Raw genomic sequence first — 21,338 nt, forward strand, 5'->3', positions numbered from 1 at the left:
AACACAGTGGCCTCCATCATTCTTAAATGGAAGAAGTTTTGAACCACCATAACTCTTCCTAGAGCTGGCCGCCTGACCAAACTGAGCAATCAGGGGAGAAGGGCCTTGGTCAGGGAGGTGACCAAGAACTCAATGGTCACTCTGACAGAGCTCCAGAGTTCCTTCCAGAAGGACAACCATCAGACGGAAGCCACTCCTCAGTAAAAGGCACATGACAGCACGCTTGGAGTTTGCCAAAAGGCACCTAAATACTCTCAGACCATGAGAAACAAGATTCTCTGGTCTGATGAAACCAAGATTGAACTCTTTGGCCTGAATACCAAGCGTCACATCTGGAGGAAACCTGGCACCATCCCTACGGTGAAGAATGGTGGTGGCAGCATCATGCTGTGGGGATGTTTTTCAGCAGCAGGGATTGGAGGACTAGTCAGGATCGAGGGAAGGATGAACAGAGCAAGGTACAGAGAGATCCTTGATGAAAACCTGCTTAGGATGTCAGATTGGGTCAAAGGTTCACCTTCCAACAGGACTACCATCCTAAACACACAGGCGAGACAGCGCAGGTGTGGCTTTCGGGTAAGTCTCTGAATGTGCGATGCCTTATGGGACTCACGATCACGGCCAGTTGTGATACAGCCTGGGATCAAACCAGGGTCTGTAGTGATGCACTGTAGCACGGCAATGCAGTGCATTAGACCTCTGCACCACTCGGGGGACCCTGCAAACATTTCTAAAAACCTGTTTTTGTCATTATGGGGTATTGTGTGTAGATTGATGAGGGGGAAAAAAGCAATTTAATCCATTTTAGAATAAGGTCCATAATGTAACTAAAATTTGGAAAAAGTCAAGGGGTCTGAATACTTTCTGAATGCACTGTATGTGAAGGGAAGACACAAAGAGAAGGGAGCACACATGGATTAGGACCCCGGTCTCCGGCAGGGAGTCTTATATGTGCATAGAGGCGGGAGTGTTACCACTGGACCACAGCTCCCCACACAATCACTTCTTTCACGTGGAAATGTCTACATTTAGTTACACCTAGAAACATCTATATGTTTTTGCTTTTGTCAAACCATGTATTTATTTGGAGGAAAGGCCAAACCAATGTTATTGAGTTAGTTGTTTGATTTCTCACCAGGCAAAGATGCCAGATCAACATCAGTTGTTTTTTATTGACAATAAGTCATTAACAAACGTGATATACATTTTTTTCTCGAGTGGGATGTTTTCTACATAGCATCAACCAAGTTGCTCAACCAAGGAAAGGTACTTGAACCCCAGGTTCTGTGTGCATGCTTAGACATTTTGCTGAGTGTATACATTGTGCACATGGAGAGATTATGCAGTGGTGCAGTCAGTACTTTGCACCGGCCTCTGCTGAACTTCAAATGTATGTTAGCTCATGCCTGTATAGGTCCCTTAAAGCGGCAATAAGCAACTGAAACAATAGCAAAGCATACTCCCCGCACCTGTTTTGATAAAAAGCTGAGGGATGGGGCTGGAGAAATGTTACCACCACTCTGAAATTCATAGACAGCTATGGTTGCAAGGACTGGCTATCCATGATATGAAAATTATAGATTTAATCAGGTTTTGAGGCTATAGCTAATTTTCCCCCAACATCGGACCCTCTCTAGTGGTTAGAGGATCAAATCACCTTTTTTTTGCGACAAGTCACCTTTTTAGCTACCTGACCACCGATTTTCATTGCAATTTATGTAAGTTAGGTTTTGAGAGTTTTCAAAAAAGTAATATATATATATATATATACAAATTTTGTGGGACACGCTGTATATTGTAAAATTCGACTGCGCGGCAGACCACACATAATTTAATATCCAACTTTTTATCTCTTTTTTTTAAACAAAAGTAAACGGATATATCTTGTAATTGAACAAAATATTAAGGTGGCCAATAACTGGGGACCGTATGCCGATAATACAGGATGTTGTTTTTTGTTGCTAAACCACTTATCAAAAAGCTGATAGTAGGTAATATATTTCTTCAACGCTGTTGACCATGCCGATAATACGGGGTGCTACGCTATATTGTTTGTTTACATTTAAACAAACAATATAGTTCTCTGCCGCCAATGACTGGAACGAATTGCAAAAATCACTGAAGCTGGAGACTCATATCTCCCTCACTAACTTTAAGCATCAGCTATCATAGCAGCTTACAGATCATTGCACCTGTACATAGCCCATATGTAAATAGCCCATCCAACTACCTCATCCCCATGTTGTTATTTATTTTATTTATATATTTTTTGCTCCTTTGCACCCCAGTATCTCTACTTGCACATTCATCTTCTGCACATCTATCACTCCAGTGTTTATTTGCGAAATTGTAATTACCACTACGGCCTATTTATTCCCTTACCTCCCTCATCTTTCTTCATTTGCACACACTGTATATAGATTTTTCTATTCTGTTATTGACTGTACGTTTGTTTATTCCATGTGTAACTCTGTGTTGTTTGTGTCACTGCTTTGCTTTATCTTGGCCAGGTTGCAGTTGTAAATGAGAACTTGTTCTCAACTGGCTTACCTGGTTAAACAGAGGTGAAATAAATAACATTTTAAAAAGTAAGTAAACTATCTTATATTTTGGGTTCTGATAGGGTATTACATTTTAACTAAGTTCATGAGGCATTTATATGTTATATTCTTCAAGAATCAATCGGTACATATAATTAATTTTACAAGTCCAAAAATGGATGTAGCAACTGCAGATTGCTACATAAAACAGCTAAAAGTTCACTCGATACGGATAGCATGTGATATATCATAGGGAAAATCGTTAACTTTTATGGTTTAACTGATTGCCAGATTTACTAGGAATTTCCATTGAGTCACAGTTTGCCTCTTGCATCATGAGGCATTAAAGGTGAACTGCATGTGTTTCTTCCGGTGCTCATTAAGAAATGCAGCGGCCGTTATTGAATCCCAAACAAGAGCTGTCTTTGGGGTGTGGTTCAATGTGGGTGTTTCTTGGGTGTGTCTTTGCCATTCAATTACAACAAACAAACAAGGGTAGTAGTGAGTAACTTAGTGACAGTGAGGAAAGCTGAGCTAGCTTTGTTATGGAGAGAAGTTCTGAAGTTGAAGACTTGTCCCCTCCTGAGTGACCTGCCATCTCAAGATGATCTGCTGATTCAGTTCCATGTGTAGGCTAAAGCCTGCCCTGACCTTGTGTTTAGCCAATCTAGCTAGCTAGCTAGCATAGCTTGGGGATAGCTACAGCTGGCTAGCCTATCTAGCTAACTGATATTTCTCTGACAAATCACAGCTATACCAAGATAGCAATTGAAATAAATTCATTAGGCCCGAATCTATGGATTTCTCATGACTGGGCAGGGGCCCACCCACTGGGGAGCCAGGCCCAGTCAATCATAATACATTTTTTAAAGACAGAAACAATCCTCTCAAACACTCCACTCTCTCCCAGACATCTGTATGAACCTGTCTTTTAGTCAGGGGACTCCATGACAAACCATCTCTCCTGTCCTCCATCTGTAGAAAAACAAGGTAGAGTTGGTACACACAGCACTGATTACATTATCAGTGGTTGTTAGCTAAATTGCAGGACAGACAAGTGATAGTATTTTGACCTATGAGCAGATCAAAAGTGCCCAACCTGAAGTGGGACTGGTGTCTGGCCACGTACTTCCTCAGCCTTCTGCTCCTGATATGGTAGGGGGGTTCCCACGACACTGCCGATCAGCAAATCCACCACACTGTTAAAATAGAGAGACTCATAAAACCATCATTGTGTAGTAAAACCATGAAAAGTAGTGCACCTAAGCTGAGACCTGGTGTTGGGAGTTTTTTTTAAATGTAAACCAATGTAAGTGTTATGATACACTGAATATATTTCAAAACAGAATGGATGTACTCTGAAACACCCAAAGTGGTTCTTCAATGTGAGTAATTGAGTTTAAGAGAGTGATGTGAAAACACTTGTTGGTGTTTCAGTGCATGTAAAAGGCTGCAGCCAAACACAAAATGTTTTGTCAGACAGTCTCTCATATAATCAAATGTTTTTTAAATTGCAAATGGTTTATTAAAGCATAAATATTGATTGATTATAAATATTGATTTAATTTTCTGTCAATGTTTTAAATAATGTTAATATTTTTTTCCTAGGGTAGACTTTGGCACTAATTATAGGCTACAGTTGCCAGGCAACTTTGAGAGATTATAAATAATGTTACAATCAAAATGTTCAGGGCTACACTACCGGTCAAAAGTTTTAGAACACCTACTCACCTACTTTAGAACACCTACTTTAGAACACCTACTCACCTACTCTGCCTTGATGACAGCTTTGCACACTCTTGGCATTCTCTCAATCTTAACCAGCTTCACCTGGAATGCTTTTCCAACAGTATTGAAGGAATTCCCACATATGCTAAGCACATTGTTGGCTGCTTTTCCTTCACTCTGCGGTCCGACTCATCCCAAACCATCTCAATTTGGTTGAGGTCAGGGGATTGTGGAGGCCAGGTCATCTGATGGAGTGCTGCAAAGCACCATCACTCCTCCTCCATGCTTCATGGTCGGAACCACACATGAGGAGATCATCTGTTCACCTACTCTACAAAGACACAGCGGTTGGAACCAAAAATCGCAAATTTGGACTCATCAGACCAAAGGACAGATTTCCACCGGTCTAATGTCCATTTCTATAGAGCTATCTTCTGTACACCACCCCTACCTTGTCACAACACAACTGATTGGCTCGTATTAAGAAAGAAAGAAATTCCACAAATTAACTTTTAACAAGGCACACATGTGAATTGAAATTACTTCCAGGTGACTACCTCATGAAGCTGGTTGAGAGAATGCCGAAAGCCGTGCAAAGCTGTCATCAAGGCAAAGGGTGGCTACTTTTAAGAATCTCAAATATATTTACATTAGTTTAACACTTTTTTGGTTACTACATGATTCCATGTGTTATTTCATAGTTTTGATACCTTACAGATCTTTATCAATATAAAAATGTCTATCAATATAAAAATGTTTAAGACCTTTTAATGTTTTGTCGTTTTATCATTTGCAAATAGAATATATAGCATTTGAAGCTATAAATCATATCTTGAAAAAGTAATTTTATACTTATTAATTATTATCCTGGACAAACGTATTAATTTGTAATTTCACAAAAAAAAAAATCTCATGTCCTTTTGTTTGAGGATAATACTGTACATTTGACCTTTTAGAATTACCGATGAGGAGTTTATCAACACACCATATAAGAGCAGGGAATATACAAAAAGAGGAGGAACTCCCATTTTCAGTATTTGGAGACTCCAGAAGAAGGGATCTAATTCTGCACTAGACAGGATTCAAAACAGCATCATAGTGTTTAGGAGCTTTAGAGAGAGGAAACAACACCAAAAGAGAAGGGATCTAATTCTGCACTAGACAGGATTCAAAACAGCATCATAGTGTTTAGGAGCTTTAGAGAGAGGAAACAACACCAAAAGAGAAGGGATTTAATAATGCACTACACAGGACTCGAAACATTGTAATAATGTTTTCAAGCTTTTCCGGGTTAGTGCTCCCAGTCTTTGGCAAGATGTTGCACAACTCTTGACTATTTGGTGTTACAACATACCATGTCATGTTTCATAACACCTCAGGATGAATGTTTCTTAAATCTGGCCCAATACCATCCCAACCATGTGTTTCAATACTCAAGCAAAGTTAAAGGAAAACTTCACCCATTTGATTCATTAGTCCATTGTTGATATAGTCCCAAAATGTTTTGCTTGTCAGAAATCAAGTTTTCAAGACATGTAACTTTCAAAATACAGAAATATATATATATTTTTTAAATGAGTTTTTGGATGGAGTTTTCCTTTTTAAGGTTTTGTCTCGTTTAAGGTGATGGCAACTCAGTTGCCATTAGTTTTAGTTTTACAAAGCACTTCATTTTTGACATGCAAGTTATTAAGTAGCATTGCTGAATGCTTTCTGCCACATATTTGTAGCATGTTAGCTAAAAAGACTGATACTAGACAAGTACCATCCTTCCTTTATTTTTACCATAGAAAATACACAATAGATTGTTTAAGAGAACATGGATGTTGTTTTAGCATTAGTAGCAGATGAAGCCCCCAAATGCTAGATAGCTAGTGCTAACCAACCTTGATCATGACTCCCAATTCCATTACAGTAAAGGCAGAAAACCGCCAGGGACTGAGTTATTGAGAGCAAGTACTAACCCAAACAACATGTGTATTCTCATAAAAGTAGCTAGCTACCTAACTTACAAATCTGGTTTAGTTATCAATATCTCTGTCCGAGGGATCTTCTTAGCTAACCAGTTCCAGTGGAAAAATTATCGATAGCAAGCCAGCTAACGTTACATCTAATCGTCAAGTGCAACGTTAGCTATGCAAATCTCCTCTCTATGACATTACACATTAGCCAGAGGCTATGTACTTATCTAGTTAAATCACAGTATCATAGCAGACCAGTCACAGTCATCATGTCGTACGTTTGTTGTATGTAATCCATTCTTTTCCATATTGTTGAATGCATTAGAACTGTGCACCAACTTTACGGAAGTCCATTTTCACTCCTATGCCGAGCAAGTGTGTGTGCATTGCAGACTTGAAAACATGTCCACAACACGTGGCAGCTGGTGCGGACCACATCTTGTTGTCTCTGGGCAATTGGACATCATTGGCAAAAGCTAGCATGTCAGTAATCCATACCCCACCCATCCATACCCGTTGTGACACATTCAGTTACAAATCTTGTTTTGGACAAGACAAAGACAAAATTATCCTATTTACACTTTGTATTCAATTTTGACATTGTAATTAATGTTTCTGACTCATATTGATGCCCCATAGGCTGTTTATAACCAGAGAATTTGGTTCTAGTAGACAGTTCCCCTTTAAAACCTCTTATGGATCAAATCCCGTCAGCGGGATCAATTTGACAACATCCGGTGAAATGGCAGAGCGTCAAATTCAAATTAAATTATTAGAAATATTTAACTTTCATACAATCACAAGTGCAATACACCAAAATTAAGCTTAACTTCTTGTTAATCTAGCCACCGTGTCAGATTTTCAAAAGGCTTTACGGTGAAAGCAAACCATGCTATTATCTGAGGACAGCACCCCATCATACAAACACATGACAATCATATTTCAACCCGCCAAGGACACAAAACTCAGAAATAATTATATAATTCATACCTTACCTTTGAAGATCTTCTTCTGTTGGCACTCCAATATGTCCCATAAACATCACAAATGGTCCTTTTGTTCGATTAATTCCGTCGTTATATCCCCAAAATGTCAATTTATTTGTCGCGTTTGATTCAGAAAAACACCGGTTCCAACTCGCCCAACATGACTACAAATGATCTAATAAGTTACCTGTACTCTTGGTCCAAACATTTCAAACAACTTTCCTAATCCAACTTTAGGTATTTTAAAACGTAAATAATCGATAAAATTTAAGACGGGATAAACTGTGTTTAATAGCGGATAAAATCAAAGTGGAGCGAGCTTCAGGTCGTGCGCTCCAAACAAAAAAAGTCCACTAGGATCGACTCCCAGAAAGGAAAGGGCTACTTCTTCATTACTCAAAGGAAAAACATCAACCAATTTCTAAAAACTGTTCATATCCAGTGGAAGCCATAGGAACTGCAAGCATATTTCTATTAAAACGGGCTTGCCATAGAAAACTAATGGAAAACAGATTGACCTCAAAAAGAAAATTCCCTGGATGGATTGTGCTCGGGGTTTTGCCTGCCAAATCAGTTCTGCCAAATCAAACATCATTCAAACAGTTTTAGAAACTTCAGAGTGTTTTCTATCAAAATCTACTAATAATATGCATATCCTAGCTTCTGGGCCTGAGTAGCAGGCAGTTTACTTTGGGCACGCTTTTCATCCGGACGTGAAAATACTGCTCCCTATCCCAGAGAGGTTAATAATTTAACAATATTTCACATGCCTGCAAATACATCTGTTGTTGTTATTTGAGGGGGAGGGGGGTTATGATAAGCCAAGAAAGTTGTACTCAGCTATTATTTAAGACATTTCTAGGTCATATTCTTCAAAACAACAAGTTGAAATAGATGAACTATTACAGCGGCTCAAACAGTTTCTTAACCACAGGAGAACACTTAATCACCTTGAGGCAATATGTGAACGCTCCACAGGTATGCAGAGCCTATAGGCGTGGCATTTCACATGACATGTGCACACATGGAGATATACAGTGTGGTTTTACCCTCCTATATATCAAATGAATGCCTGTCTGTAGATCTCCTGAGGACACGATCAATGCAGGTTCAAGTTAAATCCATATAGATTGCATAGGGCTTATCATGAATAAATATAATTTGTCTTTACCATATCTTTGTAATGGCTATAGTAACTGTTAAAGACAGTTGAACATGAAACCTTATGCAATATTTAAAAAGGCCTTTGCCTCTCCTGGCATTCTGCATTACGTAATGATACACTATCATGTACATTTTTTGTGTGCCTGTTGCTCTGTATTATTATTATTATTGTTATTGTAAATGCCCAGCTTTCTGTCTTTTAATGGTAAAGCATTATTTTACAGCTCAGTTTAATTCTTAAATCATAAATAATAAGGTTTTGAAGTATCTGCCCTATAGCTAGGAGATATAAGAAAGCTCAGGAAATATGTAAATATATTTTTACACAATTTTAACCACTTAATTTTTTTTACTAGATTGACACAATAGACTCTAGGGGGTTTTAAGCTGGTACTTAATTGTTATTACCATGGTAACAATGTATACGTTCTGGTACTTACCTCAAACTCAAATGTATATGCTTATCTCAAAGAAACCAAAATGTAATTACAATGCAATATTAGGTCATGTAATTTCTAAGTAACTACCTGATACACAAAGTTCTGTAAAAGAAGAAGAAGAAAAAGAAGAAGCATTACCAAGAAAAAAGGAAAAAAATCTGACCTACTTTGAGGATTCATGAGGGGGTTTTTTATCGAGCGAATTTAACAACATATCACTTTCAAATGTATGCAATAATTCTGTCATCAGAATCATTGCTCTGAAGCTTTGGACTTATTTACCTTCACACTATCCGTAATGAATGAGCGGGTGTTTTGCAAACATGACCTTTGACCCCTGTCAGGTAACTATGCACCTAGGTAAAGTTTGTGAGATGGGGCATGTAGATACTTTCAAATATCTACAGTTCAAGGGTGGAGCAGGGAAGCTCTTTCGCAGAGCTCAAACTGGTTTCAAACAAATATACTTTCAGACCAACACAACAGACTATACAGTGCATTCAAAAAGTATTCAGACCTCTTAACTTTTTCCACATTTTGTTACGTTACATTCTAAGGTGGATTAAATTGTTTTTTTCCCCTCAACAATCTACACACAATACCCCATAATGACAAAGCAAAAACTGTTTTAAAAAATATTTTAGCAAATATAAAAATAAACTGAAATATCACATTTACATAAGTGTTCAGACCCTTTACTCAGTACTTTGTTGAAGCACCTTTGCCAGCAATTACAGCCTCAAGTCTTCTTGGGTATGACGCTACAAGCTTGGCACACCTGTATTTGGGGAGTTTCTCCCATTCTTCTATGCAGATCCTCTCAAGCTCTGTCAGGTTGGATGGGGAGTGTTGATGCACAGCTATTTTCAAGTCTCTCCAGAGATGTTCAAGTCCGGGCTCTGGCTGGGCCACTCAAGGACATTCAGAGACTTGTCACAAAGCCACTCCTGCGTTGTCTTGGCTGTGTGCTTAGGGTTGTTGTCCTGTTGGAAGTTGAACCTTCACCTCAGTCTGAGGTCCTGAGCACTCTAGAGCAGGTTTTCATCAAGGATCTCTCTGTACTCTACGTCGTTCTTCTTTCCCTCAATCCTGACTAGTCTCACAGTCCCTGCCGCTGAAAAACATCCCCACAGCATGATGATGCCACCACCATTCTTCACCTTAGGGGTGGTGTCAGGTTTCCTCCAGATGTGACGCTTGGCATTCAAGCCAAAGAGTTCAATCTTGTTTCAGAGAATCTTGTTTCTCATGTTCTGAGAGTCTTTAGGTGCCTTTGGCAAACTACAAGTGGGCTGTCATGTGCCTTTTATTGAGGAGTGGCTTCCATCTGGCCACTCTACCATAAAGGCCTGATTGGTGGAGTGTTGCAGAGATGGTTGTCCTTCTAGAAGGTTCTCCCATCTCCACAAAGGAACTCTGGAGCTCTGTCAGAGTGACCATCGGGTTCTTGGTCACCTCCCTGACCAAGGCCCTTCTCCCCTGATTGCTCAGTTTGGCTAGGTGGTCAGCTCTAGGAAGAGTCTTGGTGGTTCCAAACTTCTTCCATTTAAGAATGATGTAGGCCACTGTGTTCTTGGGGACCTTCAATGCTGCAGAAATGTTTTGGTACCATTCCCCAGATCTGTGCCTCGACACAATCCTGTCTCGGAGATCTAGGGACAATTCCTTCAACCTCATGGCTTGGTTTTTGCTCTGACATGCACTGTCAACTGTGGGGCCTTATATAGATAGGCGTGTGCCTTTCTAAATCATGTCCAATCAATAGAATTTACCACCGGTGGCACAATTAAGTTTTAGAAACATCTCAAGGACGATCAATGGAAACAGGATGCACCTGAGCTCAATTTCGAGTCTCATAGCAAATGGTCGCAATACTTATGTAAATACGGTATTTTTATTTTTTATACATTTGCAAACATTTCCAAAAATTGTGTGTAGATTGATGAGGATTTAAAAATATATATATTTTAGAATAAGGATTTAACGTAACAAAATGTGGGAAAAGTAATTTGGTCTGAATACTTTCCGAATGAGCTTATAAGTCTTGACATATCAATCTGGTAAATACACCACTCGCAATATTGTGTTTGCCTCCCTCAACAATGTCTATAGAGAATTATACATTTTCATATCATCAAAACAGAGATGGGCCTATGGAATTTTGTTTTAAAATATATAGTATGCTCATTTTTTGTTAACATCTTATTGCTGCCTTGTGTTTTTGTCAATCTGAACCTTTGACCTTGAAGTGTTTGAACATTCTCCTTGACGTCACAACCAATTTAGAAAGACTTTGTCTCGTCTAAACTACACTAAGTCCATGACCATAAAAGAGCATTATAAACACATTGTATATTCTATATTTATGAACATAATATACATGATGTAACGTCATGATGAGATGTTTCCTGCATTGTGATAGAAGATATGTGGTTAGTGGCAGACAAAACTAGCCTCATCCTTTAACATGCTTCTCTTTTGAACTGCCAATGTTTTTTACATACCAACAGTGTTACAACCCTCTTACATCATGCCTCAAATGGACACTAAACAACACCAACAATAATTTATTTCAAGATACAGGAAACTGCATATTTTCAGCTGTCCAGTTGCCCTACTTTGATGAGCATTAAGAAAAATAMGTTTTTCACACTTGACATTGACTGATTCCTCTTATGTTGTCTGAGACTAAATCAATTAGTCTCTTGCATACGTTTAACTTCAAGTGTATTTTTCATTGGCCTGACTCTCTGTACATGAAGSTTTAGCTCCTACTCTGATATAGGAATGGAAGAGGCCAGAAGATCAACAGTTCTGGTGCATGTTCATCTTGCAGCTCTCAGGAAAGATGGCTGCCTCGCTGTCACTGTGGTGTGTGGGAGGAAGACAAAACAACTACACACCAATGGGACTTTGAAACCTCACAAACCCTGACTATTGGTCTTTTGCTTGAGTAAGTATTTACCACAAGCTGTGTATGTATGGGTTTCTTCTTGCCCGTGTTCAATTACACCAAAGTCTCGAAAGAATGCTGCTAAGATGATTAAACCACATGATGTTTCAACCACTAAAGATAAGCGAGGACAACATAGGCCTATGGAGGGGACATCACGTCCTAGAAATAGAACAATCAGTTACCGTAGTCGCCTAAACCTCTTTACCTTTTGTTTAAGTATGTAGGATTGAGAACAGCTGGAGGAGATGTTCCCACTTCAAATGCTTTAATTAAAATAGTATTGTTTTAATCCCTTGGCTTATTACGTACAGAGTAGCATTTCATTTAACATTTCAGCTGGTGTTTGTTATTAACTAAGCAAGTATGTAGTAACAATTAATATTTTGCTGTTACTTGCTCAAATTGATTGTGAAGCTCAACAAGTTCACTTAGTCACTTATAGAGGATTTGAACATGATGAGCGAAAAATGCTACTATCAGTCCCATGACTTGAATGGGTTTTGTGCCACAAATGCTAAAACATTAGCATCTGGAAACAGTGCCAGGGACACTAAACCAAAGCATGGATTGCTGTACCTTGTCCATAGACTGCTTACAGGGTAAGGAAACCAATATGTAATTTTGTAATTTGAGTGAACTATCCCTTTAATTACAGATAGGATATGGTAAGTAATAATGTTTATTTTAATAAGAAACAAGAATCATCATTATGTAACTATTATGAAATGAACCTTTTACATGGCTATACCATTTCCTCTACCATCTCAGACACATCATTGTGATTCTTTTGCCAAACTTGCCCAGGTTAGTTACCACACTCCCTCCTAGATTAGCCTACTCATGAATCATAATATAGATTAGAATGCAGATCAAATTGACAACCCAGAGAGTGCTTTTCCCAAATGTTTTAGAACTCATAGCTAGAATTGCATCAGTGCCATATGGCTTCTTGAATTAGCTCTGTTTTAAAGAATGAGGAAGCATGTTCGGAATCCCTTTGGCCTTCGTTTCTCTCCATTTGACCAAAAATGAAATCTCTGAGATTCTGGAGTGAGGCAATAGTGGCTTAAACGGACAGCATAAATATATGATTAAAAAAGCACTATTGTATTRTATGTAAGTATCTTATATTGGGATGTTTGGATTGGCCATGTATTATTTCATGTATTAATTATATTGAATTTAATGTATACAAATATGTCAATATTTTCCTATTATTAGGATATTTGCTTATCCGAATAGATTGATTTTAGTATTTTACTTAACAAATACCAATAAGCACAACTTTACAACAAGCATTTACTTTACAATAAACATTATTGTACTCCCCCTCCCCCCCTTTTATTATTTTGTCACAATGTGTCATAATGCATGTTGTTCAACTAAAAATGTAATAAGGCTTTCATTACTAATAAAGTTAACACATTTCAAAATGACAACTGAGTTAGACAAACGTGATCTAAAAGCCACAGTGGTTGCTGCTGTTGTCATACATGTGAAGATTTGAAGATTTATCTAGAGGATGTGGTGTCAAAGAGCTGATTTAGAGAGAAAACATTGCTGTAAGAATCATGGCTGCTCCACATCAACAAGAAACATCAGAGAAGAAAAATAATATTGCGAAGAGCGAAGCTTCTGAATCAGCATTAGGTGCTATCTGAAAGTCAGACTCACTCACTCACTCACTCACTCACAATGTTACTTCATTTCAAGTATATATTGTAGCTTACTAAACAGTGATTTCAAGCAAGTAAGGTTCACTACAATGGGGGCTACACAATGAGAATATCACCTTTGTTAACATTTTGCCTGGCACCTTAATAGGTTAGGCTACTCAAGTTCAATCAGTGGAGGCTGCTGAGGAGAGGACRGCTAATAATAATGGCTGGAATTGTGTCAATGGAATGGTATCAAACGTGGTTTCCATGATGTTGATACCATTCAATTGACTCCATTCCAGGCATTACTATGAGCCGTCCTCCCCTTAGCAGCTTCCACTGAGTTGAATAAATGAAATAGCATAAACACAGGCGAAAGTTCACACCTCATTTAGTGGTTCAAGCTGCCTACTGGACAGGCTATTGTCCTTTAAAGGGATGATTTAATATTTGTGTCCYTATCTCTTGATTGACTGAGGGTGCAAGGGGATAATGTCAACAACTCATGTAAAAGTATCAGTAAATAACCGGGATTAAGTGTAAATCCATTCCAACATGTGTATTACAAATTGATACAATTTAATAAATAGATAAATCACAYAGAGCCGTGCGCATTACTATAGCACATAAACCATTGCTGCCGTTGGAGCTCTTGCGCAAGAGTTTTACGCACGCCTTTAGGTGGAGATTTCTGTAAAGGCAATTCTTCACAACAGATTGTTGGCTGCGCTTACTATTAACTATTACTATAAACACAGAGTCCAATTAACTTACAACGTTTGACATTGTTTGCCACTGTGGTGCTTTGCTATTTTCAAAGTCTAGCGTGCGGAACCATCAACGATTATAACGTTCATTATTGAGTCCCCCAAAATACAAAAATGAATGTAATCACTCGCACTTTCACACAAAAGCGCACGGAAAAAATGTTAGAATCCCAGGTCGATAGCTGAACGTGACGAAGTCAACAAAGTCAGGTCTGACGATGTTCGGCCACAATTATTAGTGGTAGGATTACGCGTAAAAGCAAAAAGAAGTATCTAACTACAAGCCACCTATCGCCTGATTTATAGATCAAATGCTCATGCGCAGGCCGTGCTCGTGTCTAGCCTCGTGAACGAGCTCAAATTCTTCGAGGTCTACATAATGGTCAGGTGACCTTGTATTTCGACAGTTCCACTTTAGAGGGAGAATAGAGCAAGAATAAAATAGTTGTCATAGTTCAAATCCATATCACCGTTTATTTTCGAATCTAAATCAATAGTATATTATGTGTAATTTACTGTCTAAATTGAATATCCAAATATATTTCCTGTAATGACGATAAAACGAAACCCACAACATCATGTACCACCCTCACTCTTTTGGTAATGGTATGGCCCTCTGGTAGAATTCCGAGAATTAAGCCCTTGAGTTTCTTAGAACGGCATTCTCAGAACTGGTGATGCACGAAGTTTCCAGGAAAGTTTTACAAGGTGATTTTTTCCCCCATTATTTGACAGTATTATACCAGAAGTTATAGTAGTGGTAGACATGCGTTGTGGCGCATTGGCTTTATTGATCAAATTTAAATACTTAAAAATACTTTTGTTTTCTTTCGTTTTGTGAACAGTGGGSTTTCTTAGACTGCAGTTACTAGACTTCTTGCTGATGTTTATGCTTGATGCATGGGCAGGTAGTTTAGTATCTCCTCTGCTTAAGCAGCATGTATCTGAGAAATTTACTCGGAAGTTCGTCTTTCATTGCGAAACTATATATATTTTCATTSCCTATGCTCTCACCTTTTGATCATGTTGGTTTATCGAATATATAGATATTATCGCGAGATAATATATTAGTCTTAATGTGCAGTTGGTTTACAGCCTATCCTACTGTACAGAAAGATTACCTTTGGGTTATATAGTTAATCAAAGTAATTTTTCCGGGTAGTATGAATTTAATATTCTCAAAAAGTATTTATCTGTAATAGTCGTTAAATATCACTAAACGAATAGCAAGAAAAGTAGCGCAACAGGGCGAGCCAGTCTGGTTAGATCACTGCGTACTACTTTTCAGCTTTGCGCACTGTTTTCCTCTCTTATGGTGGTTTCACTTCGGTGGTAGATTACTGCTAAACTGTCGAAAACGTTAACGATCGTAGTGAGTCAAAAACTAAGTCTAACAATATGTTGACGCAGATGTACATTCTTGATATGTTTTTATGGAACGTTATAATCAATAACTGCCTACTAATTKTGTACTAAACATAGGGAGCCTCTGTGCAATGTTTAGGCCTATGTGCACATGGATTTGAAACTCCTAAAATCCTACACCCTAATTTACGCATAGGTCTACTTTCCCATATTCCATTTTTTTTAGTTCTCTTTTCAAGGTAAAAATAAATTGGTTCTAACCAGTGTGAAATGTCATGGGTTAAACAAGGTGGCTTTCCACTTCTAGACCTATCGAAAAGCAGGAAGCCTATTTAGAAGCAACCTAATCTGTGCGCACCCAAGACGGAATGTACTCAATGCGAGACACGTTCCAAGCGCGAAACTCGGGCTCCTCTTGAGGTGCCGCCTGTATTCGTGGGCTTGGATATATGCCAAAAGCAAATCGGTCATAACCGAATACCAATCAAATTTGATTGGTTACATACACGTGTTTAGCAGATGTTATTACGGGCTATTAATGGATGAAATTGGTTTTAAACGTGTTTTTCTCAAACTGTTTCTAAGTAATGTAGCCTATAGTAAAACATTTGCAGTAGAGTAAAACTCACAATTTATAAAAGTACAAATATTTTATTTTTAAGCTTATTGTTTTTGGTAGGTCTAAAAGCAATATGTAACCTGCTATGTGCACCAACAAATAGCCTAACTTGTTCACTGTAGCCTGTACAAGTCTATTTTCCCACTGGCCACAACAATCATGGCCTGTCACTATGTTATGAACATCAGTTCAATGCCTATACCCTATAGTTGACATGGTTAGTAATATCAGTCTGTAGCCTCACTCGCAGAAACGTGGTCCACTTTCCCCAAATTATTTGTACTTTGTTGGACTTTGAAATGGTGCTACCTATTGAGGAAATATTTCTGACCTGCCAACTTCAATGGGAATAGAATGATGGTGCTATGTCCTCATATATAGAATATTATATATTTAAATCAAATCAAAAGCAACAGCTTTGCTTAATTTATGTTAATATCATCCTGCAACTCTCACAATCTGTGTTTGGCAGATTGTCTATAATTTACAAGGTATTTCCCATGTTTCATCAGATTCTGACACCATGGCCTCATTGGCAGATGGCTGCATTCAATTTACCCGCCATGCCGGTGATGTTCTGCTCAACTTCAACCGCCTCCGCAGTAGAAATATCCTGACGGATGTCACTATCCAGATTGACGGTCAGCACTTCTGCGCTCACAAGACGGTCCTCGTGGCCTGCAGGTACGTTCAAGACCAACTACCAGTTTTTAGGCCAATCATCCTTCTTGTGCTATAGGATTGTCATTGTGAGAGAAGGGGCATAATCATATTATTTTTATTTTTTTGATAGTGGACTTTTTTACTCCATCTTCACGGACCCCCTGAAGAGTAACCTGAGTGCCATCAGCCTGGACCCCGAAGTTGACCCTGATGGTTTTGCCATCCTGCTGGACTTCATGTACACCTCCACTCTGACCCTGAAGGACAGCCTGGTTCTGGTTACCATGAACACAGCCTCCTACCTTCAGATGGAACATGTGGTGGACACCTGTCGCAGGTTCATCAAGTCCAGGTATGGAAAAAATGCATAATTGCTCATCTATTTATACTTGGTCTGTAGCCTACTAGTGCCTGGAACCTTTCCTGGTCAGTTCTGGGAATATTTCCAGGCCCTATCTTTCTTATTCACATCTGAATAGTATCAGTTTGGAACTAAATGGTTGCTGTTCCTTACTTCTGCCCTTTTAGAGAGCAGTCTGTGAGTCTGCAGAGAGAGGAGGTACTGGCCAGCCCGATGCATCTCTCTCAGGACCTCCCTGCTTTCAGGGTTCTGGATAGGGTGGCGACCAGCCCCAGCCACACATCCATATCTCCCCTCAGAGACTGGAGGAGCTACTGCCCCAGTGTATTCAGTGGTATCAATGCTTCAGGTAGCTCCCACCACGTCCACGGAAAACACATCCCCATCATAAAAATGTCAGATGCCTGCAATGTCAGTGACATTCCCAAAGGGGTCACCATCTCTAAGAAACTCTGCTCTACCGTGAATCGCACAGAGACCACCATCATCCACCACCCTATGTCATCCGACTCCTCATCCTCCTCAGTTATGACCATCTGCCCTCTCCCCTGCTCCAGCCGTCAGTCGGGGCCACTTGGGGGCCTCCAGGGGCCTGAACACAGAGGGGCCTCCCCCATGGAGGAGGACAGGAACCAGCACCCACAGCCCAGCTCCCTCAGCCTGTCCCCAGGCTGCACCAAAGGGGTGATCTGCAGTCCTCAGAGCCCTCTCCGTTCTGACTGCCAACCCAACTCCCCCACTGAGTCCAGTGGCTGCAGCAGGAACGCAGCCCCGGCCCTGACCCAGCCATCCGGCTGCTCCCAGGAGCCCAAGGCCCGCAACTGGAAGAAGTACAAGTTTATCGTTATGAACCAGACCTCTGGGGAGAAGGAGGACGAGTCCCAGGTAGGGAGTGTTGAGGCTGGGGACTGCTCCCCTCCACAGGGCCGCTACAGGACCAGTGGATCAGAGGGACCTGTTGAAGAGCTCCAGACTGGAGAGATGGTCAATGAGCATTGGGAAGAGATCCTTGTGCCACAGGCCAGCCATCGCAGCATTAGCCAGCAGAGATGCTCCTCCTGTGGTACGGACGCCCCTCAGCACCTGGAGGTGTGTTCCCGCTCCCCTGGGTCCTACACGGGGGAGGACACCAATGAGCTGCACTCTGAGTACTCCGACTCAAGCGGTGGTGAGTAGTGTGTTTCAATGAGTGGGGCCGATGCAATAAACATTGACACAGTATAGTTACATTCATGCTGTTACACTTTTCAATGACTAAATCTCAATGTTTCCGTTGCAGAGAATGGTTCCTACTTCTGCAACGAGTGCGACGGAAAGTTTGCGGAAGCGGACTCCTTGAAAGGCCACATGCTCCAGGTCCATGCYGATAAGCCATACAAGTGTGACCGATGCCAAGCTGCATTCCGTTACAAAGGGAACCTCGCCAGCCACAAGACTGTCCACACTGGTAAGACTTCTGTTACATCTTAACTCATATCTGTCCTGTCAAACTAATAAGGTCATTGTGTTGTCAGACGTGGGATTCGTATGACTAAGAACAGTGTATTTACAGGGTTCTGTGTGGCATCAGTGTCATGGTTTCTTTATGCCTCTTGTAATTCCAGGAGAGAAACCATACCGCTGTAACATCTGCGGCGCTCAGTTCAACCGGCCGGCCAACCTCAAGACCCACACCCGCATCCACTCGGGAGAGAAGCCGTACAAGTGTGAAACGTGTGGCGCTTGCTTTGTACAGGTGAGGAAACCGCTATGAGCTGTCATTCACTCATGAAGGACAAATATCATTCATATATAATTATGTATTTTGTTCCTAGGTAGCTCACCTCCGGGCCCATGTGCTGATCCATACAGGGGAGAAGCCTTATCCCTGTGAGATCTGTGGGACGCACTTCCGCCATCTTCAGACCCTCAAGAGCCACTTACGGATCCACACAGGAGAAAAGCCATACCACGTAAGCGCCTTGTCTTTCCCTTCACATGGCCCAGTGTGTATCTGGTTAATTTGGACTGCTTCCTCTAATCCCATTCCTGGCTTCCTGTGACTGCCTATCAATAGCCTAAACTGAGTACCCAGGGCCTCAGCTTAAATGCATAGTGGCTATAGCCTTTGTCCTCCTGCTAATCCTGCGTTTAATGTATGAATGAACCCATTGAGAGGCAGTTTGATTCAATTAGTGACTCATTGCATTTGTTCTTTTTCTTCCCCAGTGCGAGAAATGTGACCTTCACTTTCGCCACAAGAGCCAGTTGAGGCTGCATCTCCGTCAGAAGCACGGCGCGGTCACCAACACCAAGGCTCAGTACCGCCGGGCGAACACGGACATGCTCGTTGGCTTGGCCAAGGCCTGCTAAATGGACACTGGGACGATGGAGTGTGATTTGCTGGCAATTTTACGTTGTTTTAGGAACACGTTGTCATAGTACCACGCTGTCAGTGATTGTTGTGTTTGTTGGCACTGGCAGACAGGTTTCCTCCAAATGTGAATATTTCATATCGCTTATAGCCCTTTTACTGTATGTTTGTATATAAATCTAGTATGTACTGTGTATAAATGTTAATGTGTTTTAAGTTCTTGTGAAATTTCCTGCATTGGAATATACATTTTGAAAATTTGAATTTTGTAATATGAATTCTTATCGGGTAATAATGTTTTCTTAATGTTTTCAGTTAAGTATGACTTTTTTCCTGAATGTTTTCAGTTGAAGGACAGTAGTCTTCTAGAAAACTGTACGACACATTTTCATTCATATTGAGAAACACTGTTACRTTGGTACAGTTCTGTTATAGATAGTATATGGCGGCATGTTCAGCTGGACATTACATAATATATTACCCAGTTCTTTGTAGTTTCTCATCTTATTATTGTGAATATATGATGTACTACCTACCCAGATTTCCCTCTGCTGGCAGAGTATATGTCTGCATTACTAAGGTACAGACGCTTTTTATGTCTTTCTACCTAGTGAAAGTTTGTCATTGAATCTGTCGTTTGGTCAAAATAATATATTATTCGACGGATACATATACATGCATACGCAATGTATTCAAGGTGCTTTACACTGAGTTGTCAGATTTTCTGTTCATTAGCGCAATGTCCCACGTCAGCACTTTGTACTGTATTTGTTTTGTCCGCTTTTTGTCTCAAGCCCACAAGCTGTAAGTACACCAGGTCTCAAGCTACAAGTCCTCAGGAATGTTATCAACATTTGTCTTTGTAAACTGCAGAGCTTTATGTGAAATAGAAATAAAGGAATGTATTGTGAAAACATACATTTGTCTCTTTGTATCATTTGTCAATGTGAAAATGCACATAACATCACAACACTAATTACTATCTTCTATCCCATAATCATATCATGGTCTTATAGTCAGTGTAGGTTTGCATCTACCATAGAATGACACACTCAAAGGCATCAGATGACAATACAATACCATCAACTTCCCCAGAGGATTAACCACAGTATGAGCCAGAATGACACACACTGAGTGTACACAACATTCAGGACACCTGCTCTTTCCATAACACAACTGACCAAGTGAATCCAGGTGAAAGCTACGATCCCTTATTTATGTCACTTGTTAAATCCACTTAAATCAGTGTAGATGAAGGGGAGGAGACAGGTTAAAGAAGGATTTTTAAGCCTTGAGACATTTGTGTATGTGTGACATTCAGAGAGGGAATAGGCAAGACAAAAATTGAAGTGACTTTGAACAGGATATGGTAGCAGGTGCCAGGTGCACTGGATTGTGTCAAGAACTGCAACGTTACTGGGTTTTTCATGCTCAACAGTTTCCCGAGTGTATCAAGAATGGTCCACCACCCAAAGGACATCCAGCCAACTTGACACAGCTGTGAGAAGCATTGAGCCAACATGGGCCAGCATCCCTGTGGTGGGGGGGGGGTTCCTCCTTGATCATTTACAGATAGACAACACTGCTTTCATTTTGTTTTGACTAAATAAAGTTCATTTGGATAGATTCTGTTAATATTTGGCCACACAGTTGAAAAAGCTAAAATAATGACACGTTTATGAGTGCTYTTTGAAGAACACTCAGAGTCAATGGACATTTTCCTTGAACACAAATAACAGAAGTGGTGGTATGCTAGAGAGTCAAGGAATCACAATAT

General features: G+C 40.1%; 2 protein-coding genes across 3 annotated transcripts in view; both read left to right on the forward strand.

Moving 5' to 3' along the window:
- The window catches only part of LOC111979369 (eukaryotic initiation factor 4A-II-like), a 336,073-nt gene that overhangs the window by 48,064 nt on the left and 266,671 nt on the right, over positions 1 to 21,338 (forward strand). The window lies entirely within an intron of this gene.
- Positions 14,858 to 20,479, forward strand: LOC111979584 (B-cell lymphoma 6 protein). Of its 2 annotated transcripts, XM_024010177.2 has the most exons (8): positions 14,858 to 14,908; positions 16,697 to 16,868; positions 16,978 to 17,199; positions 17,376 to 18,376; positions 18,488 to 18,655; positions 18,813 to 18,943; positions 19,023 to 19,160; positions 19,417 to 20,479. In XM_024010177.2, exons 1-8 carry the CDS (start codon positions 14,878 to 14,880, stop codon positions 19,558 to 19,560), a joined length of 2,007 nt encoding a protein of 668 aa, XP_023865945.1. In that variant the 5' UTR covers positions 14,858 to 14,877; the 3' UTR covers positions 19,561 to 20,479. The 2 variants fall into 2 exon arrangements, with proteins under 2 accessions (XP_023865945.1, XP_023865946.1); XM_024010178.2 differs by lacking the exon at positions 19,417 to 20,479 and having other exon boundaries at positions 19,027 to 19,145.

The sequence above is a fragment of the Salvelinus sp. IW2-2015 genome, linkage group LG19 (genome assembly GCF_002910315.2).
Source record: "Salvelinus sp. IW2-2015 linkage group LG19, ASM291031v2, whole genome shotgun sequence".
Lineage (NCBI taxonomy): Eukaryota > Metazoa > Chordata > Actinopteri > Salmoniformes > Salmonidae > Salvelinus > Salvelinus sp. IW2-2015.